Here is a 22,013-nt window from a genome sequence, read left to right as displayed (position 1 = left end):
TAAATCATCCAAGTTTCTGCTTCACCTCACTGTCTAATGATTCCCAATAGAAACCACGCAGGATCAGATTTAGATGGCCTGACCTGTTTTGGCTAATACCCATGTTTCAAACTGTAACATTACCATTCATGTAAAGTATGTTTCAGACGGACAGTTCCTGTCAATTTGCACTGGTGTGTGTCAGTGCTTTTGCTGGAGGAAGGGAGAATGTAGGAGGAGGAAACTGCACAGTAACAATAACAAATGCACACAGTGGCAAACATCCTCATAAATATCTCAGAGACTTTGGGAAGGTATGCATGACATTGCTGTGGGTGTGAGAAAGAGTTGGGCAGACAGTGGACTTCACTCAGTCATGTACTATTTAAATCAATGCATTGCATCATTTTATTTGTTTTTCTAAGCACAAAAAGCACCAAATCTTTTCTTGACCTCCAGGCTTTACTTTCATAAAGATAGTTTCCTTTTCCCTTCTGTTTGTATAAAGCTGAATAGAAAGCTCTTTGGGACTTTGTATTTGGAGCTTCTGTCCCTGCACTCTCAATCCAACTATTGACTGGAGTCAGCAGCTTCCAGGGTTTGATACTTTGAGCTCCCTGCTATTTCTGGCTGAAATTGCTTTTCCTTTGCATTTTGGCATTAACTCTGCAGCTGTCACATAGATTTAGTTGTTCACAACTTGTGTTGTTACTGAATTTATTTATTTCCTCGCTCAAGTGAGCTACAATACAAAAGTTGCATTAGTGTGAAATTTCAGTTTCCCCAGCAAAACATTTTTTAATCCATATTTTTGCTGTTAGCTCTATTTTATGACCATGTCAACTGGAATTAGCCATCACTCATTTTACTGTGATGCCATAGAATTGTGTATCTATAAGCCCAAAATATAAAATAAATTCTGTGACAACATGGTGCATGCTCCAACTGCTATCACATGTGCCTAACTGTAATAATCTGTGCAGTATCCAACTTTGGATGTGATGCCCGTTATTCACAGGATAGGAGTTAAGATATCATGTTGTGGTTGTACAGGACATTTGCTTGGCCACTTTTGCAATACTGCATTCAATTCCCATCTCCCTGTGGGAGGAAAGATGTTGTAAAACTTGAAAGGTGCAGGAAAGATTTACAAGGATGTTGCTGGGGTGCAGCGTTTGTGCTTTAGGGAGAGGCTGTTTTCTCTGGAGCAGCTGAGGCTGATGGGCGACCTTATAGAGATTTATAAAAACATGAGGGGCATGGATAGGCTGAATAGCCAAGGTCTTTTTCCCAGGTAGGAGAGTCCAAAACTAGAGAGCATAGATTTAAGGTGAGAGGGAAAAGATATAAAATGAACCTAAGGGACAACTTTTCCATGCTGAGAGTGGTGTGCAGAGGAATGAGCTGCCAGTAAAAGTGGTGAAGGCTGGTACAATTACAACATTTAGAAGGCATCTGCATGATTACATGAATAGGAAAGGATTAGAGGGATATGGACCAATCGTTGGCAAATGGGACTAGATTTAATTAGGATACCTGGTAGGCATGGATGAATTGGGCGGAAAGGTCTGTTTCTGTGCTGTACATCTCTATGATTCTGTGATTGTATCTCCTACATTGAAGCAAGACTGTATTAGATGCAGAAAGCTCCTCAATTCTTTTAATGCAAGTCAGTTCTTCTCAAGTACTCGATCACCTCTGCAATATAGGCACCACCCTTCATGGTATCTTCCGTCCATTATATATTTCCTATGCTATTCAATCCTGACTCCTGTCTTTGTATTGTGTATCTAGTATGATGAGTACACTTTAAATAGGGATGACTGCATATTGGAATGCCATATTTAAATTGGGCCCAACACAGCTTGAAGGAATGTTTTACTTTAGATCCTACTGTGGGCTACATTGTTCCCTGACAGTGGGGAAAGCTGCTGAATTCTGCCAAGAGCTCTGGGTAGCAGCTTCGTGATGCCAAGGACAATGTAAGTACAGCTACCATCCATCCAATGTTTCCCTTCTCGGATCAGCCACAGCATCTCAATTTTGCAGGAAAAGTTTTACTATTCTTGGCACAGACTGCTGATGTATCATCAGGAATGGTTACCGCTTATTTATTCAATGGTGTGTTTTACATTTAATATACCAGTATTCTTTTCTCTCAAAATATTATTATGCTCTGTTTCACCCAAGCCTGAATGTTTACTTCTCTATTGCTGTGCAGACGTTGATGAATGCTCTGTGGTCAATGGAGGCTGCCAACAAAGTTGTGTCAATACCCATGGGTCCTTTTACTGCGAATGCGAGCATGGGTACAAGATCCATGCAGATGGCCGCACATGCATTAGTAAGTTTACACACACAAGTATGGTAAGCATGTATTATGTGACCTGCTGACCCGTTTTCTATAAATCTGAGCAATCACTTTGAATATTCCTCCCTCTATTCATGAAGTTTCAGGGCCCATTGAATTTGATGACCTTTTTGCTATGCATTACTATCTTGAGAAAGTGCAGTTGAAAAAATATTTTCGCTTCTGCTTTCACTCTGACTCTCTTTGTAAGAAGAAATGATTTAAAATTGAATAAATGAGGTCTATTCAGAGTGGATTAGATTAGATTCCCTACAGTGTGGATACAGGCCAGCAAGTCCACACCGACTCTCTGAAGAGTAACACTTTCAGACTCATTTCCCCCTGACTAATGCACCTAACACTATGGGCAATTTAGCATAGCCAGTTCACCTGACCTGCACATCTTTTGGATTGTGGGAGGAAACCGGAGCACCCGGAGGAAACCCACGCAGAATATGCAAACTCCACACAGACAGTAGCTTAAGGCTGGATTCGAACTTGGGTCCCTGGCACTGTGAGGTAGCAGTGCTAACCACTGAGCCACCATACATTGTGATATATTCAATATTTCGTATTCAAATTGCTCATGAGGCAAAACGTGGTATGAAGGGCACTTTACAAGCATATATCTAAGCCATGCCACATTTAATCGGAGAATGCTTCATTGAGATAGTGAAGCTGGAGTTTTTCTAACTCTCTTTTTTTATATTAAAATCAAATTAGCTAACAGCCAGTTCTTGGCATTATTGCCTTTCTCAACAATTTTTTGAGCAGCCATAGTGGAAGCTCTGCTACTTTAAATTATTTTAATATATTTGGATACAATCTATCCAGACCTAGAGATTTTGTTCCTGTCCTGAGTTAGGTCACCTTATTGATCATCAGTCCACTACCCATTTTTATCTGGAAAGTCTGTACAGGTTTTTTGATCTTCTTGCTATGAACCAGACCAAACCCTTCAAAATATGTTAAGAAGGTAGTCTAGACCTGAACTTTTCCTTATTTTAAAACTAAGTGTAGGATGTTGTGTTCCAGATGCAATCTGATTGGTCAAACTATCAACTTAAAGCAAAACACATTTTTTTTTAACACTACAGTTAAAATATCGACAAGATAAAATATAACAGAAGAATTGACTTAATTTTAACTCTTTCAAAATGTTTAATATATATTATTTACCACTAATTAGCAATTCCAACATAGTAACATCACATAAACACACCCTTGGCAAAGGCCAGGATGGATTGTCTCATATGCAATTCTAGAAGCAGCCGGAAAATCCCAGGTTTTAACTGTAACAGAGAGAGGAATAAAAGCTTCCACATTCAGCTTCAAGACCCCAGCAATTGCAGAAAGCTAAAACTAAAATTCCTGGCTCTATTGGAGATTGGTCCCATCCATTCAGGTTATTTCTGTTCCAATTTTTTAAGAAATGCCAAAAGCTTACAAGCTGTTTATTAATGGCTTTGAGCAGATGGCTCATTGCTTGTGTCTCAATCTTTCCTCATTAAAAAAGGGACAAAATAAACCTCTTAAAGTCACAGTATCATCACAATTTATAGTTTTGTCTAGTATATTTCTTGATAATCATTTAGTAGCTCTACAGTTTTTATGCCATTTTCTGCTGTTAATGATGCATATCCTGTAGTAGCACTCTTTGTATCCCTTTATTGGTTATTTATTTGGCTGTGGAATTATTTACTATTTATTAATTCTTATATATTGTAGTTTAAAACTTTTTAACAAATATTCATTTTTAAATTACCCCTTGGCCATCTTGTTCTTAGCTGGCTATATACTTAATGGAGTTCTTATTCTTCAGCTTTGATTTTGCCTTTGTTTCTTTATTTATTCGTGGTGTGCCATTGGATTATCATTGAGCTGGTGCCTAATGGACAACACTGTATATGTTCTCCCTCTTGAGTTCTCTACCCAAGGGAAGGTGTGTGGTGATTATTCACCAAACCATGAAAATATGCCAGAATAGAAGGGTGAGGAGATAGGCCCCATGTGAATCTCAGTCTGAATTAAAATTGAACCAAGGCTGTTGACATTATACATCAGAAATAGATAAGTATAGAGCTCCCAAAGGGTTGTGGGACTGGAGAAGGTCATGAAGAGATAACGGAAGAGTGATTTTAATTTTTGGGAAGGGATATTGATCTGCCCTTCTGTCATTCCTTCCTCTTCAGTAATCAAATCTATGTATTTAAATACACAATATGGCAAAATGTAAAAACTAGGTTCTGCATCGCAGACCTGCCTGGCGCATTGTGCTGCAGGTGTAGTTGCAGAAATACCAAGCTGTTTTGTCAGCTGAGTGTGCAGGCATTCCTGGATTGGGAAAGGATTCCAAACTGGAGTCTGTTTGCAAGTCCATTTGTCAGCAAGTTGGAACCCAGTGCAGGACAGCATAACGGAGCCATTCATCACTACAGGGAATTTCATACATCAGGTCTTTCAAATTATGCCGCTGTATAAGATTGCATTCGTAAATTGGACGTTTGTAAATTGGGAACCCTCTGTTATTTGGATGCGCTATTTGAACTTGGACGGTATGCTTTCACATCATGCTAAACTGCCACTGCTCTGCATTGTGAACTGAGTGCCTGGATTGTTTTGCCTCTATTGGCTCTGAGCTACATTGATAGAGGTTAGCTTCATCAGTTGGTGTATGAGGTCAGGGTAAGGAGAAGAGCTGATAGGTAAAGGAGTGCTTCTATCACAGAATAACACGGTAAAAATAAAAATAAGACTTGTTTGCTTTTTGCAGTCTACAGATACATAAGGCATTGGGAGATGTACAAAAGAGATGCTTTTGAAAAAGGTCAGAAGGTAACATGATTAAACCACTTCCACAGCTAAGTGCAAAATGAATTAGGCTATCCTTCAATCCATTTCTGTAGGAACATTATTCACAAATTACCACTGTCAAGCACAGCAATTTTTTTTATTATACACTGTCAACTGAGTGATTTCTTATTACTGCGAACCTCTTTTCAATACTAGTGACTCCTTATACTTTGTAACACAATTTTTATTCCTTTTCCTGAATGCCCCAGGTAAAAGTAAGAAAGTATCTTTAGCCACCTGGTAAATTGACTCAGAGATACATTTCTTTTGAATTTCAAACTGTCTTTATTTCACTCCAGACTACCCTAATCTTTCTCCATCTCTCATTGGATAGTTCCAATTTACACACCATCAGTGTTTTGTACTTGGTCACAGCATGTTACACTTTGGACAGTTTAATCAGGAAGACAACATAATAATGTTTTGTCTATATCCGGACAAAACAGGCAGCTATCAAACTTGTGAAGGTAGAAACTCCAAGCAGAGTTTCTTGGCAAATGTTTTACACAATTGCATTATACTCTTTGTGTGTACTATTTCCATACAGGCATCAAATGTTTTGGTTGAGTTTTGCAAGGCCATAACATGCCTATCTTTTTTTTAAATACTGATGTGACAGTTGTAATGTTTTATGCCATGCCATCAAAAGCAGCACACTCATTTTTAATAGGCTGCCATTAGCATTCAGATTGGAAAACCTAAGCGACATTGTATGCCATAGTCAAGCTCAATCACCACTGCCTTGGGAATTTTTAATAACCCTCACTGAGCCTATACAGGACATGAGGTTTAGACATTCCAACCTCAAGGCTGTAAACCATAGCTGAGCCGTCCTGTTTTCCTTGCCTGTCAGCCCCCTTTTTTGTGTTTTTTTTGCGCTAAATTGCCAATGCTTTGATCCCTATCTCAGATTTTGATGGATAAGTGTTAATTTGAATGGCAGCTGCAAGATGCAGCAAAGCCATCCCATTCTCTTACACAGCAGGCTGGAAATGTGTTTGCTGCAAAACATTTACCAACTTTGCTCTTTTGAAGCGAATTGGGGAGTGAACGAAAAAGGAACTTTACCTCAGGGAGAAAAAAAAAATCCTGGATATTTTCCACATCATTAAACAAGCAGCACTTTGAAGCTAAAAGGTCACAGACTTATTAAAGGCAATGCTGGCATTAAAGTTAAACTGTTGTTATTTGATGCTGTTTCTGCTTAATCGCACCTTAGCGTGACCACTTTGAGTGAATGTTAAAGTCTTCGGAAAGATGAATAACATTCAGATGAACTTAGAGGTTAGGAGATGCTGTGATTAGTAGGATCACTGTTGTCTGCATTGAAATGGGAGCATTAATTATACAGACAGTTCCAGTGACTTTCAGTGCTCATCTCCTATGTGGTACTTATACTTTGACCTCTTTATTTCTTAACTCGAGGTCTCCTACATCATGATTCTGTATTCTTAATTATTTTAATTGATTTCTTTAAAAACAGTTCATCTGTCATTTGCATAGTCTCAGAGTTTTGGGGCAGGGGAGTCGATAGGACTGATTTTCCTAACTCTTGCATTCTGAAATGCATTTATTTGAAGAACGCATGCACAGGGGAAAGGTACTGATCTCTGATACTGAATCTCTGCCTTCCCTAGTGTCATGAAATGGAATTTGTGCTGGTAACTTCTATTTGTAATAAGTGTAGATCATGACAGTTCATTTTGAAGGGACATTGCTGATCTTCTCACATCATTTCCTGTTTGAGAACACACTTGGAGTGGCCAGAAAAGTGGTTCTTGGGTCGTTTCTTTGAGCCCAGGAGAATCACAACCCTCTTGGCTGCAATGTTCAGATAACAATTAGAAGGTCCTGACCACACACAATAGTAACTGATTTTTCTTATTTCTGGACTATAGATTCTGCAAATGGTGGGGTTTATGGCTGGAGTTTGGCTGTGTATTATAAATGACCTGAGAATGAATATGTGGGAAGTTAAATCATTAATGATTGAATCATCTACAGCTGCTCTCCACTAGTCATCAATAGGGACCAGAGGAAAGTGGTACTAATGTGATGACAAAAGAACAGGATTTTAAATCTTAATTTGTGTCTTCTATTTTAAAATCAGCTGTCAACTCCTGTTCGATGAACAATGGTGGCTGTGAGCATGAGTGTGTGCAGATCAGTGAAAACCATTACCAATGCCTTTGTCGACTGAATTACCAGCTGATCAGAGATGGAAAGCACTGTGAATGTAAGCTACGCATTTTACACTACCAAACACTCTTTCATTACCGAGCACTTATAGTACAAAGCAGGGACAATTGTAGTACGTAAAATTAGTGGGGTTTGTGAAGGAGTGCCGGAATTCTGCAATGATATCAAATTTCAAGGTGGAGGCTGTGAGGAAAGGGAGCGTTTGTCCTTTTCTGAACCTTTGAACATTATAAAATTATTTCTGTTAAAAGTTTTAATGCTTAGCAAATGGCATACTATATCCGTGTTTATGGTACCAACCGAGCCTAACTCTATTTAGCAATTAATGACTTTTTTAAAATTCAGTTTCTCACAATTATTAATCCCCCTTGGGCTGAATGGAAGAATAACTGATTGATCTGTTTAATCCAAACCTAAAGGAGTTTGAAGAGTGACAATTCGATTCACAGTGTCTGTGCATCATAGAGGTTATAACCTCAGGGCCATCAATAATAAGGATAAGAATGTCATTGTGCATGGATAGAGTGGCCAACTCTGTGGAACAGCAAATGCTTGAGTTCATGCAGACCTTGAATATGACTGTGCAGTCTCTGGATACCATCACATCTGACATTTTAAACTTGATAAGTTTAATGGATAAACTTGATAACTTGTCTTAGCCTCACAGTTCTTCAGCTCCAAAGTATTGTTGAGCAGGGCATTGAATTTCAACTGACCCATAAGTAGGACAATGACTAATGGGCACTCGGAACTGTGTGAATTCCACTCAAACATTCTCACTTCTCATCCACTACACTCTCAGGCCCAAATCAGCATCAGTCATTTTATTGTCTCTTTCTTGATAGTTGAGTGTACTTCTACGCAGGTGCAGGGGTTGTGGTCCACAGTAGAGCCCTCATAGACTCAAATTCCAAGAGGATGTTGGCTAAGTGCATCATGGCATTCAGAGCAGAGATGTGGGTCTGAGCAGTAGCCCTCTACCTTTGCTGAATTTCTTGGAATTGGACCATGTATCAACTGGAAACACAAAAGAAGAAAGCTTTATAGCTGCTCATGGATGAATGAGAAATGTTTATCAATGACTCACATTTTGCTTTTTTTGAGCCATTTCCCATAATACCCATTCTTCATTGCTGGGTGGCTTGTTACCATCTGCACTTGTTTGAAGTAAAGGATGATGAACTGATAGGACAAATGAGTGCTGTGCCTGAGACCATAAGATATAAGGGCAGAAGTAGACCGTTCAGATCATTGAATGTGTTCCACCATGTATCGAGATCATGGCTGACCTTATATTGCTCAAGTCCACTTCCTTCCCTTTTCCCCATAACCCTTGATTCCCTCACTGATTAAAACTCTGTTTATCTCAGCCTTTGGTGGTTGGTTGTTGTGAGGGGGTCTTTGTGTCAGTGCAATGTGTGGGAGGGAAGAGAAGTTATAATATGTTCTTCTGATGTCAGTTCACTGATAAAACTTAAGTGAGCCTAGAATTATAAAGGCATCCAAGGAATCGACACCAGTGGCTGATGGTGCATGGCTTTCATGACTTGCTCCTCTCAGATCTTGACTTCGCAGCATGCTCCTTCCAAATTTCTCTTGCTGCACTATGTTATGCAAGCCACAGTGCCCTGTGACCATTCAATGCACCCTGACTAGTTTTTGTCAATGGTACCTCCAGATTTGTCTGAAATACATCATCGACCTGCAGTGGCTTGTTCAGTCACACTTCTGGTGGTCACAAGCCACCTTTCAATTGTGTGGACTTCTTTTGAATTATCATTAAGTAGTTGTACACCAGCTCATATTGATAGAATGTAAGCCCTGGTCATTCACTAACATTTCTAGATGATCTGTGAAAGCTGGATTGCAATGTATGCATGGTCAACCACAGTATGTCCTCACCTTTGGAACAGCAGCCCAACTTTAATTACTGCTCATTTTGACTGGCATCATCATTCCTGATGAAAGGTTCATGCCGAAACATTGATTCTCCTGCTCCTCAGATGCTGCCCGACCAGCTGTGTTTTCCAGCACCACACTCTCGACTCTGATCTCCAGCATCTGGAGTTTTCACTTTCTCCTGGCATCTTCTCAGGCAAAGCTCACATTATGTACAATTGACCCACCAATCAGGTGCTTTGAGCTGCCAATTGTGAGATTGTGAACGGGCCTGTGAAGGAACTTTGGAAGAATCCAGAGGCGGAAACGATTGAAGGCAATGGTATCGTTGGCAGCAGCTGGTAAAGCCATAGGCTCAAGGTCCACCAGGCAGCAAGTCGTCATCTAAAAGGCTGCAAATACCCATGAGTAACTATGTGACAATCTGAAGCCTCCAAAACTCTGCTGATCAGATAAGTCAAGCAAATTCATCTTCTGCCTGTAAGACTCTGTGTTGTGAGTAACATCTCTTGTGAACTGCATCCCTTTGCTGCTCTCCAGGTCCCTCCATCTTCTTTATTGCTGCTTTAATGGAATCTAATCTATTTGAGGTCCAAACCACAGCAGCCAACACACTATCTATCCTGAAATGACCCAGAAAACCTACAAATTAGTGAGTAAACTCTCAGTAGATTACAGACTCGATGGGCAGAAGGGCTCTTCAATGCTATGTGATTCTTGACTCTAATGTGAACAAATCTTTGCCAGTAGTACCTAAGAGCATTAAGTATTTATTGCAGCATTCCTATGAGTTTGATTGAGCATTCTCAATTGCCGCTGTGTCCTCACCTTACTTTCAATAGTGATTTTCAGCTCTCCCAGGAGCAATTTTTAAATTGGAAAGCACATTGAAATCTCTCTCCAATTAAGCAATTAGTATATGTTAAAGACAGCCAACTTTCCTGATCATATTGCATGCTAAGCAGCCTTTGCTGTTCTAGTTAAACTTTGAACTTGCCAGATTGGAGCGAGATGCCTGACAAACTTGTATATTTTTCACATTTACACCAAAGCCCTAAGAAGTGACCCAGGAGCACAGTCACTTATAGAGTATGGTCTGGGATTTCCAGGCAGCTTTAACATTACTGGAGTATAAGACTGGAGTTCTGCTTTATTTAACAGAGCTCCACTCCTGCAGGTCTGTCTGCAACACAGATGAGGGTGCATACTCTTGACATCAAATTAGCACTTGGCCAATTGTGGTATCAAAGAGCCTGAGGGAAAAAAAGAAAGTCAACTGGAATTGGAACAAAAGTGCTCCAGTGGTTGGAGTCATGAGTAGTATGAAGGAAGCTTGTTGCCCACTCATCTCAATATCAGGACATCTCTGCTGGAATTCTTTGTGGGAGTGTCCTTGGCCCACCCATCATCAGCTGCTTCATAATGACCATCCCTTCATCAGAAAGTCAAAGCTGATGATAGATACTGATAACTGCATAATGTTCAATGCCCCTCAGCTATTGAAACAAACTATGCCCATATACAATAAGATCTGGACAACATTCAGCCTGACAAGTAACATTCATATCACCCAACTTCCAAGCTGCATCTATTTCCAACAAGGAAAAATCCCATTATCTCCCCTTGATGTCCAATAGTATTGCCATTTCTGAAACTCTCCCACTATCAACATCTTGCATGTTAGAATTGAACAAAACCTAAGCTGAACCAGCCATATAAATATTGTGGCTACTAGAACAGGTCAGAGGGTGGGAATTCTGAAGGAAGTAACTTCACTGACCCATAGCTTGTCCACAATTTTTGAGGCGTAAGTCAGAACTGTGATAGAAAACTCTGCACTTGCCTGGTTGAGTTATCTTCTATGATGCACAAAATCCTGACATGGAAATATGTTATTATTTCTTCATTATTACTAGGTCAGAATGCTATTTCAACACTGTAGGGTATACTGACTCCAAATGGAGTGCTGTGGTTCAAGAAGGCAGATCAGTACCACCATCTCTGGGGTAATTAATAAGGAATAATAAATACTGGCATTGACAATGAAGCTCATTTCCCATGAATGGATTAATAAAAGTCTCCTATTGTCCTCAATTGGATACTTACTACCAATCCTTCAATGCTAATGGTCAGTTTGTAAATTCCCTATAGAGTGCAATCTTGGCAGAAAGATTACCATAAGGGTTACTGTGGTCAAAGATAAAGATCCAATGCCTTCTTCTCAGAATCGTTACTAATAAGCAATAAATACTAGCTTTGCTGGTGTTACCCACATGCTGAAAACATATTATTTTCAAAATGGCTGGTGAGAAAAACAAAGTTGACAGAACTAGAACATAGAACTGTAATTCAATCAAAAATTTAAAAGAAACTATGCTGAATTAACATTAGTAGCCCTTTCCAAAAATAGAAAAAAACCATTGCATTGTAATCTACAGCAGGTAGCCTTATGGTAAAATTAAGGAGAATGTTTTAATGTGCACGGATGTGGACTCTCCAGTGTACACACTGTCTGTTAACAAAGAGTTGCACTATAGCACACCAAGTGAAGTGCTCCGAGTTTATTTATGTCTGGTTTGTTCTCACCAGTGAAAGATCCTTGCAGTGAGAGGAATGGTGGGTGTGGTCACACATGCCATAGTGAAGCTGGAATTGCACAATGTGAATGTAATCCTGGATATCGGCTAATGTCGAATGGAAAAAGCTGTGAAGGTGAGGAAATTACTTGATTTCTTGAGTGTGATTGATTCAAACAGCAGCCTGTGTATATCCCAGCTCCCAGTTCAATCCAGTCATATTCTTTGTTTCCACGCTGAGGACACCAAAGACTAATACCAGCCATCTTTCACTGAAATAGTTTTGAATTAACATATTGACAACTAAAATGATGATGGTTTCAAATCATTATCTTGCTGTTTAAATGGGAACTTCCATTTTTCCAGTAATAACCAACACCACCCTGTATATGGGCAAGTGAAACATTCTCAGTGCAAAACAAAATATTTCCTTATCATTTTCTGATTCACAAAATGACACAAAAAAGTTTAAACTGCCACTTATATTCTTTATTTTAGCCCATTGTGCTTGCACTACTGTGCTAACTGAATTCAGTGCATCGCTCATGATTGTACTCCCTCAATATTTAGATGTGTTAATGGTTGCTGCGCCAGAAATACTTCTGTTTCCCCACACACCTGAATATTTTTATTATGTTATATGAAATTCTGGATGATGATACAGCTAGAAAACAGCTAAAAGTGGAATGACAGGGAGTTGGTCCAAACATATATTGGACAGCTAAAGATGTAAATTGGCCATTGATTCTTGAGTTTAGCCTGGTGCAATGAAACGGTGTTTTTCAAAATGGTCGAACACTGCTGACTCCACGAATCAGCAATACTGTTTCCTTTCATAGTACACTGGTATTTGGAAATGCATCCCACGAGAATTCTTTGCACTTATTCATTGCCTCAATTGATAACAGAGAGTAAAAACTTTACTTCCTGTTCGATAAGTGAAACTACTCAGTTTACTTGACTAATTTAACTTGACAGATAGATTCTCTGAAGAGGGTTTACATCATCTCGAGTTGGGAAATGGTGTTTGTTTTGAGTGCACATTACAGCAGATGTTCAATATAACGACTTTATGAAATGAAGCACAAGATGTCTGTCTCCAGGTCATGTGCCACATGGTGGAGATCGTGTGACCAGTGTTCACTCTAAGCTGTGGATTGGTATGCAGATGCATTGATTTGCAATTTCAAAATGTCTCCACTAAGATCTCTACACACTCTGCAGCCACTTTTCTTAAGTGCTAGCCATCAGATTTTGGTGATTTGTTTGCCTTCAGTTGTATTAGTTTGCCAAATGCTGCTGAATGCTTTGCTGTATTAGGGTTGCTTCAAGTCATGTCATACTGAAGGGTAAATTCATCAATTACAGTGGAGCAATTCAACACTGCTGTTGCCATCACAAGTTGCTTGTTTTTGAGTGAATGCTGCTACTTCATGTTCAAATAGCATTGTATGTTCTTGGCTGTGAGTTGTCATAATTGTTCACACTCTAGAAGCTGTATTTTTGTTAGAGCTCTCAACCTTTCAGTATCCGGGCAAGGACCTTTTGCTCTCAGTGCATGGCACATGTACTTGACTTTGAGCATCTTTAAATTATTATTTTCTTGTTGAGTGTCATGCTCACATTATAAGCTCTGTCGAGCAGTCATGGTAAATTGTAATTGTGGTCAGCAACGGCTTCTTTCATTATGGCTGTACATTCATCAATTAACAGATCATCCATTATAGCTTTCACTTCAGCAAGATTGCTAACTATCTCATGATATCTGTGTTCTGTTGTTCTGGATCAATGGAAAGGGCAAACAACATGGGTAGCCATCAGTATCTCCCAAAGGGGCATAGATGTAGTTAGAAAGCTTCTGTGCTCATGCAGCTTTACTTGCCAGTAACCATCTTTCTTACAAAGGGTGGTGAAAACTTTACATCAGTGGTTGTCATGCGATAGTGAGATATCTACAGGGCTTTATTTAGACTTATTGGGTTATTATATAGTCTCAGATGTTTGATTATTTCACTTCTGCCATGCTGCTAATTCATTTTACAGGAGTTGTCACTTTCTTGATTACTCCCTCATTTTCTGGGCCTTTGGGGTAGCTAGAATTTCCCTCAGCAGATGCTGGATTGGTCATCCCCTTCATGATGATAATCTCCAGGAACACATAGTAACCCTGTGAACACATCTTTTTACTCATCTAGGATGCATTTCATGGCCAGTGCTTTTGTGTGTAGTGATACCCTACAATTCACTTTTAGACTTGCTTTGCCTATGATGAGTAGCATTTGCTCTGAACCCCAGATCCATGTTTGTGTTTTTGCTTTGGGCTTACTGAATAAACTGTCCTCTTGGCTCAGGTATTTAGCCTTTACTTTCGAGGGCTTCATTTTTGGATTGCCACGTTGAGCCACTTCTGGCAAGACCATTATGTTGCATGACACAACAGTTTTACATGAACCTGATGCCCTTCTTTTGCAGTCCTCATTCAACAGTCACAAACCATGTCTCACCTCTTGCTCTGATTGAGCATGCACGTTGTCTTCATCAGAATCTTCAGTGCTGCTTGTCCAGTGACCATCTGTTTGTAGTTGTGGTGCTTCTTTTTAGACATGCAGACACAAAAGTGATTCAGTTTTTTGAAGTGCAAACACCGGTTACTCCATGCTGGACATGCCTCCTCTTTTGCATGATGTCTTCTGCAGTTCTGGCATCCTGCCATTTGTCTGTGATTATCCAGTCCTGTGTGCCTGAAGTGTCTGTCAGCACGATGCAAGACCTGGTCTATCCTGCATGAATATGCTCCAGCTCCATAATTTACAACCTCGTCACTTCTGCATAAGTCAATTGCTCTCCTCAACATAAGTTTGCCTTCTCTTAATAGACATGCTTTCACTGTTGGATCCCTTATCTATCATACAATCCTGTCCCAAATTAGCTCACTCCTTAATTGTGCCTGCAAGCTGTGTTAATGAAATTATGTATTGACTAATGGACTCCTTTTCATATTGTTAGCTGGTAATACTCAAATACCATTCATTTGTTACATTTGCTTTGCTCAAAACATGCCTTTAAAGATTTTAAAATTTCACCTGTGTTTTTTCAGCTCTTCGGAATGATTTAGATTGGAATATATTTCAAAACAGTTTCTTCCCAAAAATGATAAAAGTGCAGTGACTCATACTTGTTCTGATTTATTCAACAAGTCCATAACATTGAGTAACTACACTATGAAAAAATGCCAGTTGTCATTCCTATTCCCAGAAATTTGACTAAGAGCTTGTAGGGAAAAACTGCTAAACTATGGGAAAATTCCCAGTTTTGATCATATTCCCATTAATTTAACAGGAGCTGGTCGGAAAGGCTGCAGCCATTTTCTTTTAAGAGATGTCTTCTGTGACGTACAATTTTTCATTTTCAGTGGCAGCTCACAGTTCTGCAGTTGTACTTTTTGTTTCAGCTCTCCACTCACCTCAGTACATTTTCTGACACCACGTTTGTGTTGCACACACTCTTAACATATGGACTTTATTGAAGTGAAGCTTAAGATGTCTGCCCACTGGGTGAATGCCACATGGTAGAGGTCACATGACTGTGGCAGACTAGAACAGACATTTCAATCCAAAGAGTGTCCAGAAAATGCTCTGAAGTCCTTTAATTTTTTTTTAAACTTATTTTTCTAATTAACCTGTTCAGAGATGTCATTGCCCACCTCTGGAGAGGTGGGACTTAAAAGGGTAGGGACATCACCATTTTACCACAAGCAGGACAAGAATTCAATTTTAAGACAGCAACATGGGGATTGAACCCATGACCTTGATATTATTAGCTATAACCACCCTGAGCTAACCAGACTGTACAATACATTTACAGAACCTTCGGGATAAAGTGCAGATATTTTCTCATCAACTTGTTCAGGCACATTATTATACAACTCTGGAGCAGGTGGCACTTAGACCATAAGACCATAAGACATAGGAGTGGAAGTAAGGCCATTCGGCCCATCGAGTCCACTCCGCCATTCAATCATGGCTGATGGGCATTTCAACTCCACTTACCAGCGTTCTCCCCGTAGCCCTTAATTCCTCGAGACAACAAGAATCTATCAATCTCGGCCTTGAAGACATTTAGTGACCCGGCCTACACTGCACTCCGTGGCAATGAATTCCACAGGCCACCACTCTCTGGCTGAAGAAATGTCTCCGCATTTCTGTTCTGAATTGACCCCCTCTAATTCTAAGGCTGTGTCCACGGGTCCTAGTCTCCTCGCCTAATGGAAACAATTTCCTAGCGTCCACCCTTTCCAAGCCATGTATTATCTTGTACATCTCTATTAAGTCTCCTCTTAATCTTCTAAACTCCAATGAATATAATCCCAGGATCCTCAGCCGTTCCTCATATGTTAGACCAACCATTCCAGATATCATCTGTGTGAATCTCCACTGGATATGTTCCAGTGCCAGTATGTCCTTCCTGAGGTGTGGGGACCAAAACTGGACACAGTACTCCAAATGGGGCCTAACCAGAGCTTTATAAAGTCTCAGTAGCACATCTCTGCTTTTATATTCCAACCCTTTTGAGATAAGAGACAACATTGCATTTGCTTTCTTAATCACGGACTCAACCTGCATGTTTACCTTTAGAGAATCCTCGATTAGCACTCCCAGATCCCTTTGTACTTTGGCTTTACTAATTTTCTCACCATTTAGAAAGTAGTCCATGCTTTTATTCCTTTTTCCAAAGTGCAAGACCTCGCACTTGCTCACGTTAAATTCCATCAGCCATTTCCTGGACCACTCTCCCAACCTGTCTAGATCCTTCTGTAGCCTCCCCACTTCCTCAGTACTACCTGCCTGCCCACCTAACTTTGTATCATCGGCAAACTTCGCTAGAATGCCCCCAGTCCCCTCATCCAAATCATTAATATATAATGCGAATAGCTGTGGCCCCAACACCAAACCCTGCGGGACACCGCTCGTCACCGGCTGCCATTCTGAAAAAGAACCTTTTATCCCAACTCTCTGCCTTCTGTTAGACAGCCAATCCTCAATCCATCCCAGCAGCTCACCTCGAACACCATGGGCCCTCACCTTGCACAGCAGCCTCCCGTGTGGCACCTTATCACTTGAACCCAAGTCTCCTGGCCCAGAGATAGGGACATTACCACTGCACTACAAGAGCATTGGATTGAATACAGTTTTGGGAAATATTTGCTGAATACTTCTGTGTAGTAACAAGCTGCACTGTAGTGTCATGGAATATAGCTCACTTGGAATACACCTCTACAAGAATCCAGACAGCTTCCAGTATGCATTGAGTGCATCCAGCTCATCAGAAATCTGTTGAGTTGTGCTCGAGTTAACTACGCTGATTGCATGTTTGCAACATAATCAAAGACTTCTCCCACCCCAGTTGCACTGTCTTCTGAGGAAGGGTCACAGGATCGGAAATGTTAACTCTGATTTTTCTTCCCAAATGCTGCTAGATCTGCTGAGCTTTTCCAGTAACTTCATTTTTGTATACTGTCTTCTACCCTCTTCTATAGAAGATACAAACGTTTAAAAATGCATTCCAACAGATTCAGGGACAGCTTATTTCCTGCTGTTGTCAGACTTATGAATGAACCTCTCATATTCTGGAGTTGATCTTTCTTTGCACCTTCTCTGCAGCTGTAACTTTATATTCTGCTGTATTACCCTGAAGGACTTATGTAAGATATGGTTTGTCTGGTTAGTGTGTAAAATAATATCTTTCACTGTATTTCGTTACATGTGACAACAATAAATCAAATCAAATGTTTCTACAATTGGCAATACCTCCATTGTAAATTTTTCAGTTTCGTTATATCATTTGCTGGGAAGAGGTTATTTTGAGATGCGTCTTTTTCACAGTGATCGACTTTAGAAAATCCAGCAACATTTTGCTTGGTATTGGTTCTAATGGCAGAATATGCAAGCATCAGGAAGGAGCTGAAAATGTGTTGCTGGTTAAAGCACAGCAGGTCAGGCAGCATCCAAGGAACAGGAAATTCGACGTTTCGGGCCAGAGCCCTTCATCAGGAATGAGGAGAGTGTGCCAGGCAGGCTAAGATAAAAGGTAGGGAGGAGGGACTTGGGGGAGGGGCGATGGAGATGTGATAGGTGGAAGGAGGTCAAGGTGAGGGTGATAGGCCGGAGTGGGGTGGGGGCGGAGAGGTCAGGAAGAAGATTGCAGGTTAGGAGGGCGGTGCTGAGTTGAGGGAACTGACTGAGACAAGGTGGGGGGGAGGGGAAATGAGGAAACTGGAGAAATCTGAGTTCATTCCTTGTGGTTGGAGGGTTCCCAGGCGGAAGATGAGGCGCTCTTCCTCCAACCGTCGTGTTGTTATGTTCTGGCGATGGAGGAGTCCAAGGACCTGCATGTCCTCGGTGGAGTGGGAGGGAGAGTTAAAGTGTTGAGCCACGGGGTGGTTGGATTGGTTGGTCCGGGCGTCCCAGAGGTGTTCCCTGAAGCGTTCCGCAAGTACTCTCCTCATTCCTGATGAAGGGCTCTGGCCCGCAACGTCGAATTTCCTGTTCCTTGGATGCTGCCTAACCTGCTGTGCTTTAACCAGCAACACATTTTCAGCTCTGATCTCCAGCATCTGCAGACCTCACTTTTTACTCGAAGCATCAGGAAGGACTCAAGCACCCAATTATACCCAATAAATGGCAGTATTTGTTCAAAATCCCTGTGTCAGCATGCCTGCTGTCCTCAAACATGTAGTTAGAGGTTACTGGCCCAGTGAACTATTTGGAGTGAGTGGGTTTCTAATAAACAATGGGCATACTGTTAATTTCAGAAGAACTCCTACACTAATGCCATAAATCGCTGTCTGTTACAAATTTTTAATGTCCTACTCAATCCCCACTGGTCCATTTCAGCAGGAGTTTAAACTCCATCCCATTGCACATCGCCACATTATTATTTTATCCTTTCCTGGAACGTGACCATCTCAGATTTCAAGTGTGTTTAGTGTCCTTAACACCTACCTCATTGAGTAAACATTGCTTCTACCAGGAGGCAGCTGTGCAGTGGACACAGCACAAGAGTCATTGTACATGATGTTCTATGATTGGGGTCATTGGAGGGTTGTGAGTATCAACCAGCACTATTGTAAATATTTTTAGTTGGAAAAGATAAAGTGATTATTTAGTATGCCAACACCACATGTGGAATGGAGTTGTGGTATATGCAATGACCTGAAAGGCTGCTTAATCATCACCAGTGTATCATTTTCCTGTTTATCTCTCTCTCTCCCTGTTGTTAACTGTGAAGGCCTTTATTGTTCTGCTTGATGAGTGATTTACTGTTTTCTCAGTTAATAACCACCTTTTCTTTGCAGACATTAATGAATGTACCACAGGAATTGCAATGTGTGCTCATCAATGTGTCAATATTCTGGGATCATTCAGCTGTGTCTGTAACCCCGGATTTGAGCTTGGTGCTGACGGGAAGCAGTGTTACCGTAAGTACTATCATCAAGCTGACATATTTAATCAACAAGATGTTCACCAGATTAGATATCTTGTCAAGGTCATTTTCTCCATACCATAAACAAAAGTAATGGTAATTGGTAGTGAAGTTTTAAACCATAACTCACAGCATGAGTTTTAATGTCTTTCGCTCTCAAAAACAATCAAGATCAACTACATAGGTCAGGTAGCACAGCAGACAGGTAAAGAAAATGAAGAATATCCATTTGTTTAGCATCTCTTATGTTATCATAGTCATTGAAGTATATTTGAAATGTTGTCACTGTAAGAATGAACAAAAGTAGAATGGAGATATTGGAAATCTGAAATAAAACTAGGAAATGCTGGAAATATTCAGCCTGTCTGATGAAATGCCACCAAAGTTAACTTTGTTTTCTCCATAGATGCTGCCAAGCCAGCTGAGTATTTTTAGCTTTATCCATTTTTATTATCACTGCTGGAATTGCAGTCACTGAATACTTCTAAATGTCAAAATCAGCTCCTGAGCTAAAGAGTTGATCCGATTTCATTTGCTCGTATTTTTGCCTTTATTTCCTGGGATGTTCAGGCTATTTGTCGAACCTGGAACCCAGGAATTATCTTCTGAATGCTGTTTGTCTCATCTCAATCGGCATACTGATTATCACATAAATCCCAAGATCTGACTGTTGATGTAGAATATGTGAACTCCCAGCTTAGGAAATCTCTATCTCTGACTGTGGATCCTGCCAATTATTTGTACTGTTAGGGCAGATATATGTTTCAGCTCTTGCAATTCAGATCAGAAACTCATAGAAGTGCCAGATACCTGTTGTGACCACATCTCCATCCAGGGCTCCATCAGAATTATAATGGAACCCTCTTTGACTTTTGAGACCATGGTTCTGAGTGGTTGATGTTTTGTTTATCTTTTGCTTGATAGGTATTGAAATGGAGATCGTGAACAGCTGTGAGAGGAACAATGGAGGCTGTACTCATCACTGCATGCACACATCCAATGGGCCCTCCTGCTCTTGTAATCAGGGATACCTACTGGACTCCGATGGGCGCACATGCCTTGGTATGGCAATATCCAAACATCTGAAGTCAAACCCAGGCATTATGAATATATCCTGTAGCTAGATTTTCAATTACTAATTTTAACACAACTAAAGCTCAATTAAAGAGCAGTGTAACAGAGTAAAATTAAACGTGTAACATTGTATTGAGTGTTCCTTATCAGTCAGCCATTTATAAAAGTTTGCTTTGATATAACTCAGAGAATGCTGCAGAGTCATTCCAGTTTCAAGATTAGAACAGTACTCTGGTCAGGCTGTACAGTTTTCTGTTACTTTTCATTCTGGCTCTGAGGTCAACAGAGTCCTGGAAGGGTAGAGCCAATACTAAGATTGCTAGTTTGGAGAACCGATAGGTCATTCCATCTATTCATCTCCATCTGAGTCAGAAAGTGCATCCTAATTAATTCTCAACTTGACATTTATGCTAACGTCTCCTTGTTCTGGAATGTTTTTAATTTGAATATTTGTTTACAGAAGGGTTATTGATTGAGTCAAATGGCTTTTGTACTTGTACGTCTGCGATCTCTATGAGTCTTGATGCTATACATGATACAGTCATAATGCAACATGATAGTACTGTTTTCTGATACCATGATAGTGATCCCAACATTGTCTGATTAATAGATCTAATAGTAGAATTAACCCATATGAATCTTATCTAGGTTTGATGATTGAGTTGGTATATCTCGTGCCTTGCTGAAGACTGATTTCAGGTTGCTATGGCATTGACAATTCCGAATGTTTCTATTCCTTACAGATTCTAATGAGTGTGAGACTGACACGGCATGCTGTGCACAAGACTGTAATAATAATCCTGGAGGCTATGAATGCAGCTGTCGAGCGGGATACAGGCTGAACATGGATGGATGCAGCTGTGATGGTATAGTGAGGGTGAAAGAAAAATTGAAAAGTGCTTTGTACTACATCCAACTTGTATTTTGTGCATGTTGGAATTGCATTTTACTGGGAATGTCCCACAGTACCCATGTGGGATCAGGCTATCTGTATTTCCATTCTGTCCTGCAGAGATGTTGTATTGTGTAAGATGAAATGAGCAGGATGCTTTAAGAGGAAGAAGGGAAATTCTAAAGACAACACTAACTATTGCGTGAATGCCTAATTAAGACTTCTTTTCACTGCAAATTTACTTTACAGAATCCCTAATGCCTTACTGGGATGGAGAAACTGAAATTTGTGTGGCAATCTCCAAATATCATTGTTACATTCATTGTTACCTGGCACTTTCATTCTATCCATTTTGTGGTCATTTTCTGTGATTGATAAGTTCACTACATGATAGGTACAAGTAGTTCTTCTGTAATGCGATGGTTGCATTCTTGTGCAACCCTGCACTAGTGTTGGCGATGTAATCGTGTTACAGCAATCATACGTTTTAAAATATCGAGCTGTAGAAATAGTGTCCCCAGTTTGTCAATCGCCTTACAGCGAATATGTGTTCACAAGATGTGCGTTATAGCAGAAGGACCTGTATCGGCTCCTTGCACAGATTTGGAACACTGGTAAGAACTAAACCAATTTATACCTAGTTGCTCATTTCACACAGATTAAGTTATTCAGATTTCAAACTGTTTTAGGGGGCTCTGAATCATATCAA

General features: G+C 40.2%; 1 protein-coding gene across 1 annotated transcript in view; it reads left to right on the top strand.

Annotated features, from left to right (window-relative positions):
- Window positions 1-22,013, top strand: part of LOC132821829 (multiple epidermal growth factor-like domains protein 6) — a 297,188-nt gene that overhangs the window by 202,584 nt on the left and 72,591 nt on the right. Inside the window, exons 6-11 of the mRNA XM_060834673.1 lie at window positions 2,201-2,323; window positions 7,293-7,418; window positions 11,870-11,992; window positions 19,211-19,333; window positions 20,263-20,400; window positions 21,156-21,278. Coding sequence (XP_060690656.1) covers window positions 2,201-2,323; window positions 7,293-7,418; window positions 11,870-11,992; window positions 19,211-19,333; window positions 20,263-20,400; window positions 21,156-21,278 — 756 coding nt within the window. The remainder of the gene's footprint in view (window positions 1-2,200; window positions 2,324-7,292; window positions 7,419-11,869; window positions 11,993-19,210; window positions 19,334-20,262; window positions 20,401-21,155; window positions 21,279-22,013) is intronic.

This window comes from Hemiscyllium ocellatum, chromosome 13, assembly GCF_020745735.1.
Source record: "Hemiscyllium ocellatum isolate sHemOce1 chromosome 13, sHemOce1.pat.X.cur, whole genome shotgun sequence".
NCBI lineage: Eukaryota > Metazoa > Chordata > Chondrichthyes > Orectolobiformes > Hemiscylliidae > Hemiscyllium > Hemiscyllium ocellatum.
Note: the sequence above shows the minus strand (reverse complement) of the source record. Positions and strands in the feature narration are given on the sequence as shown.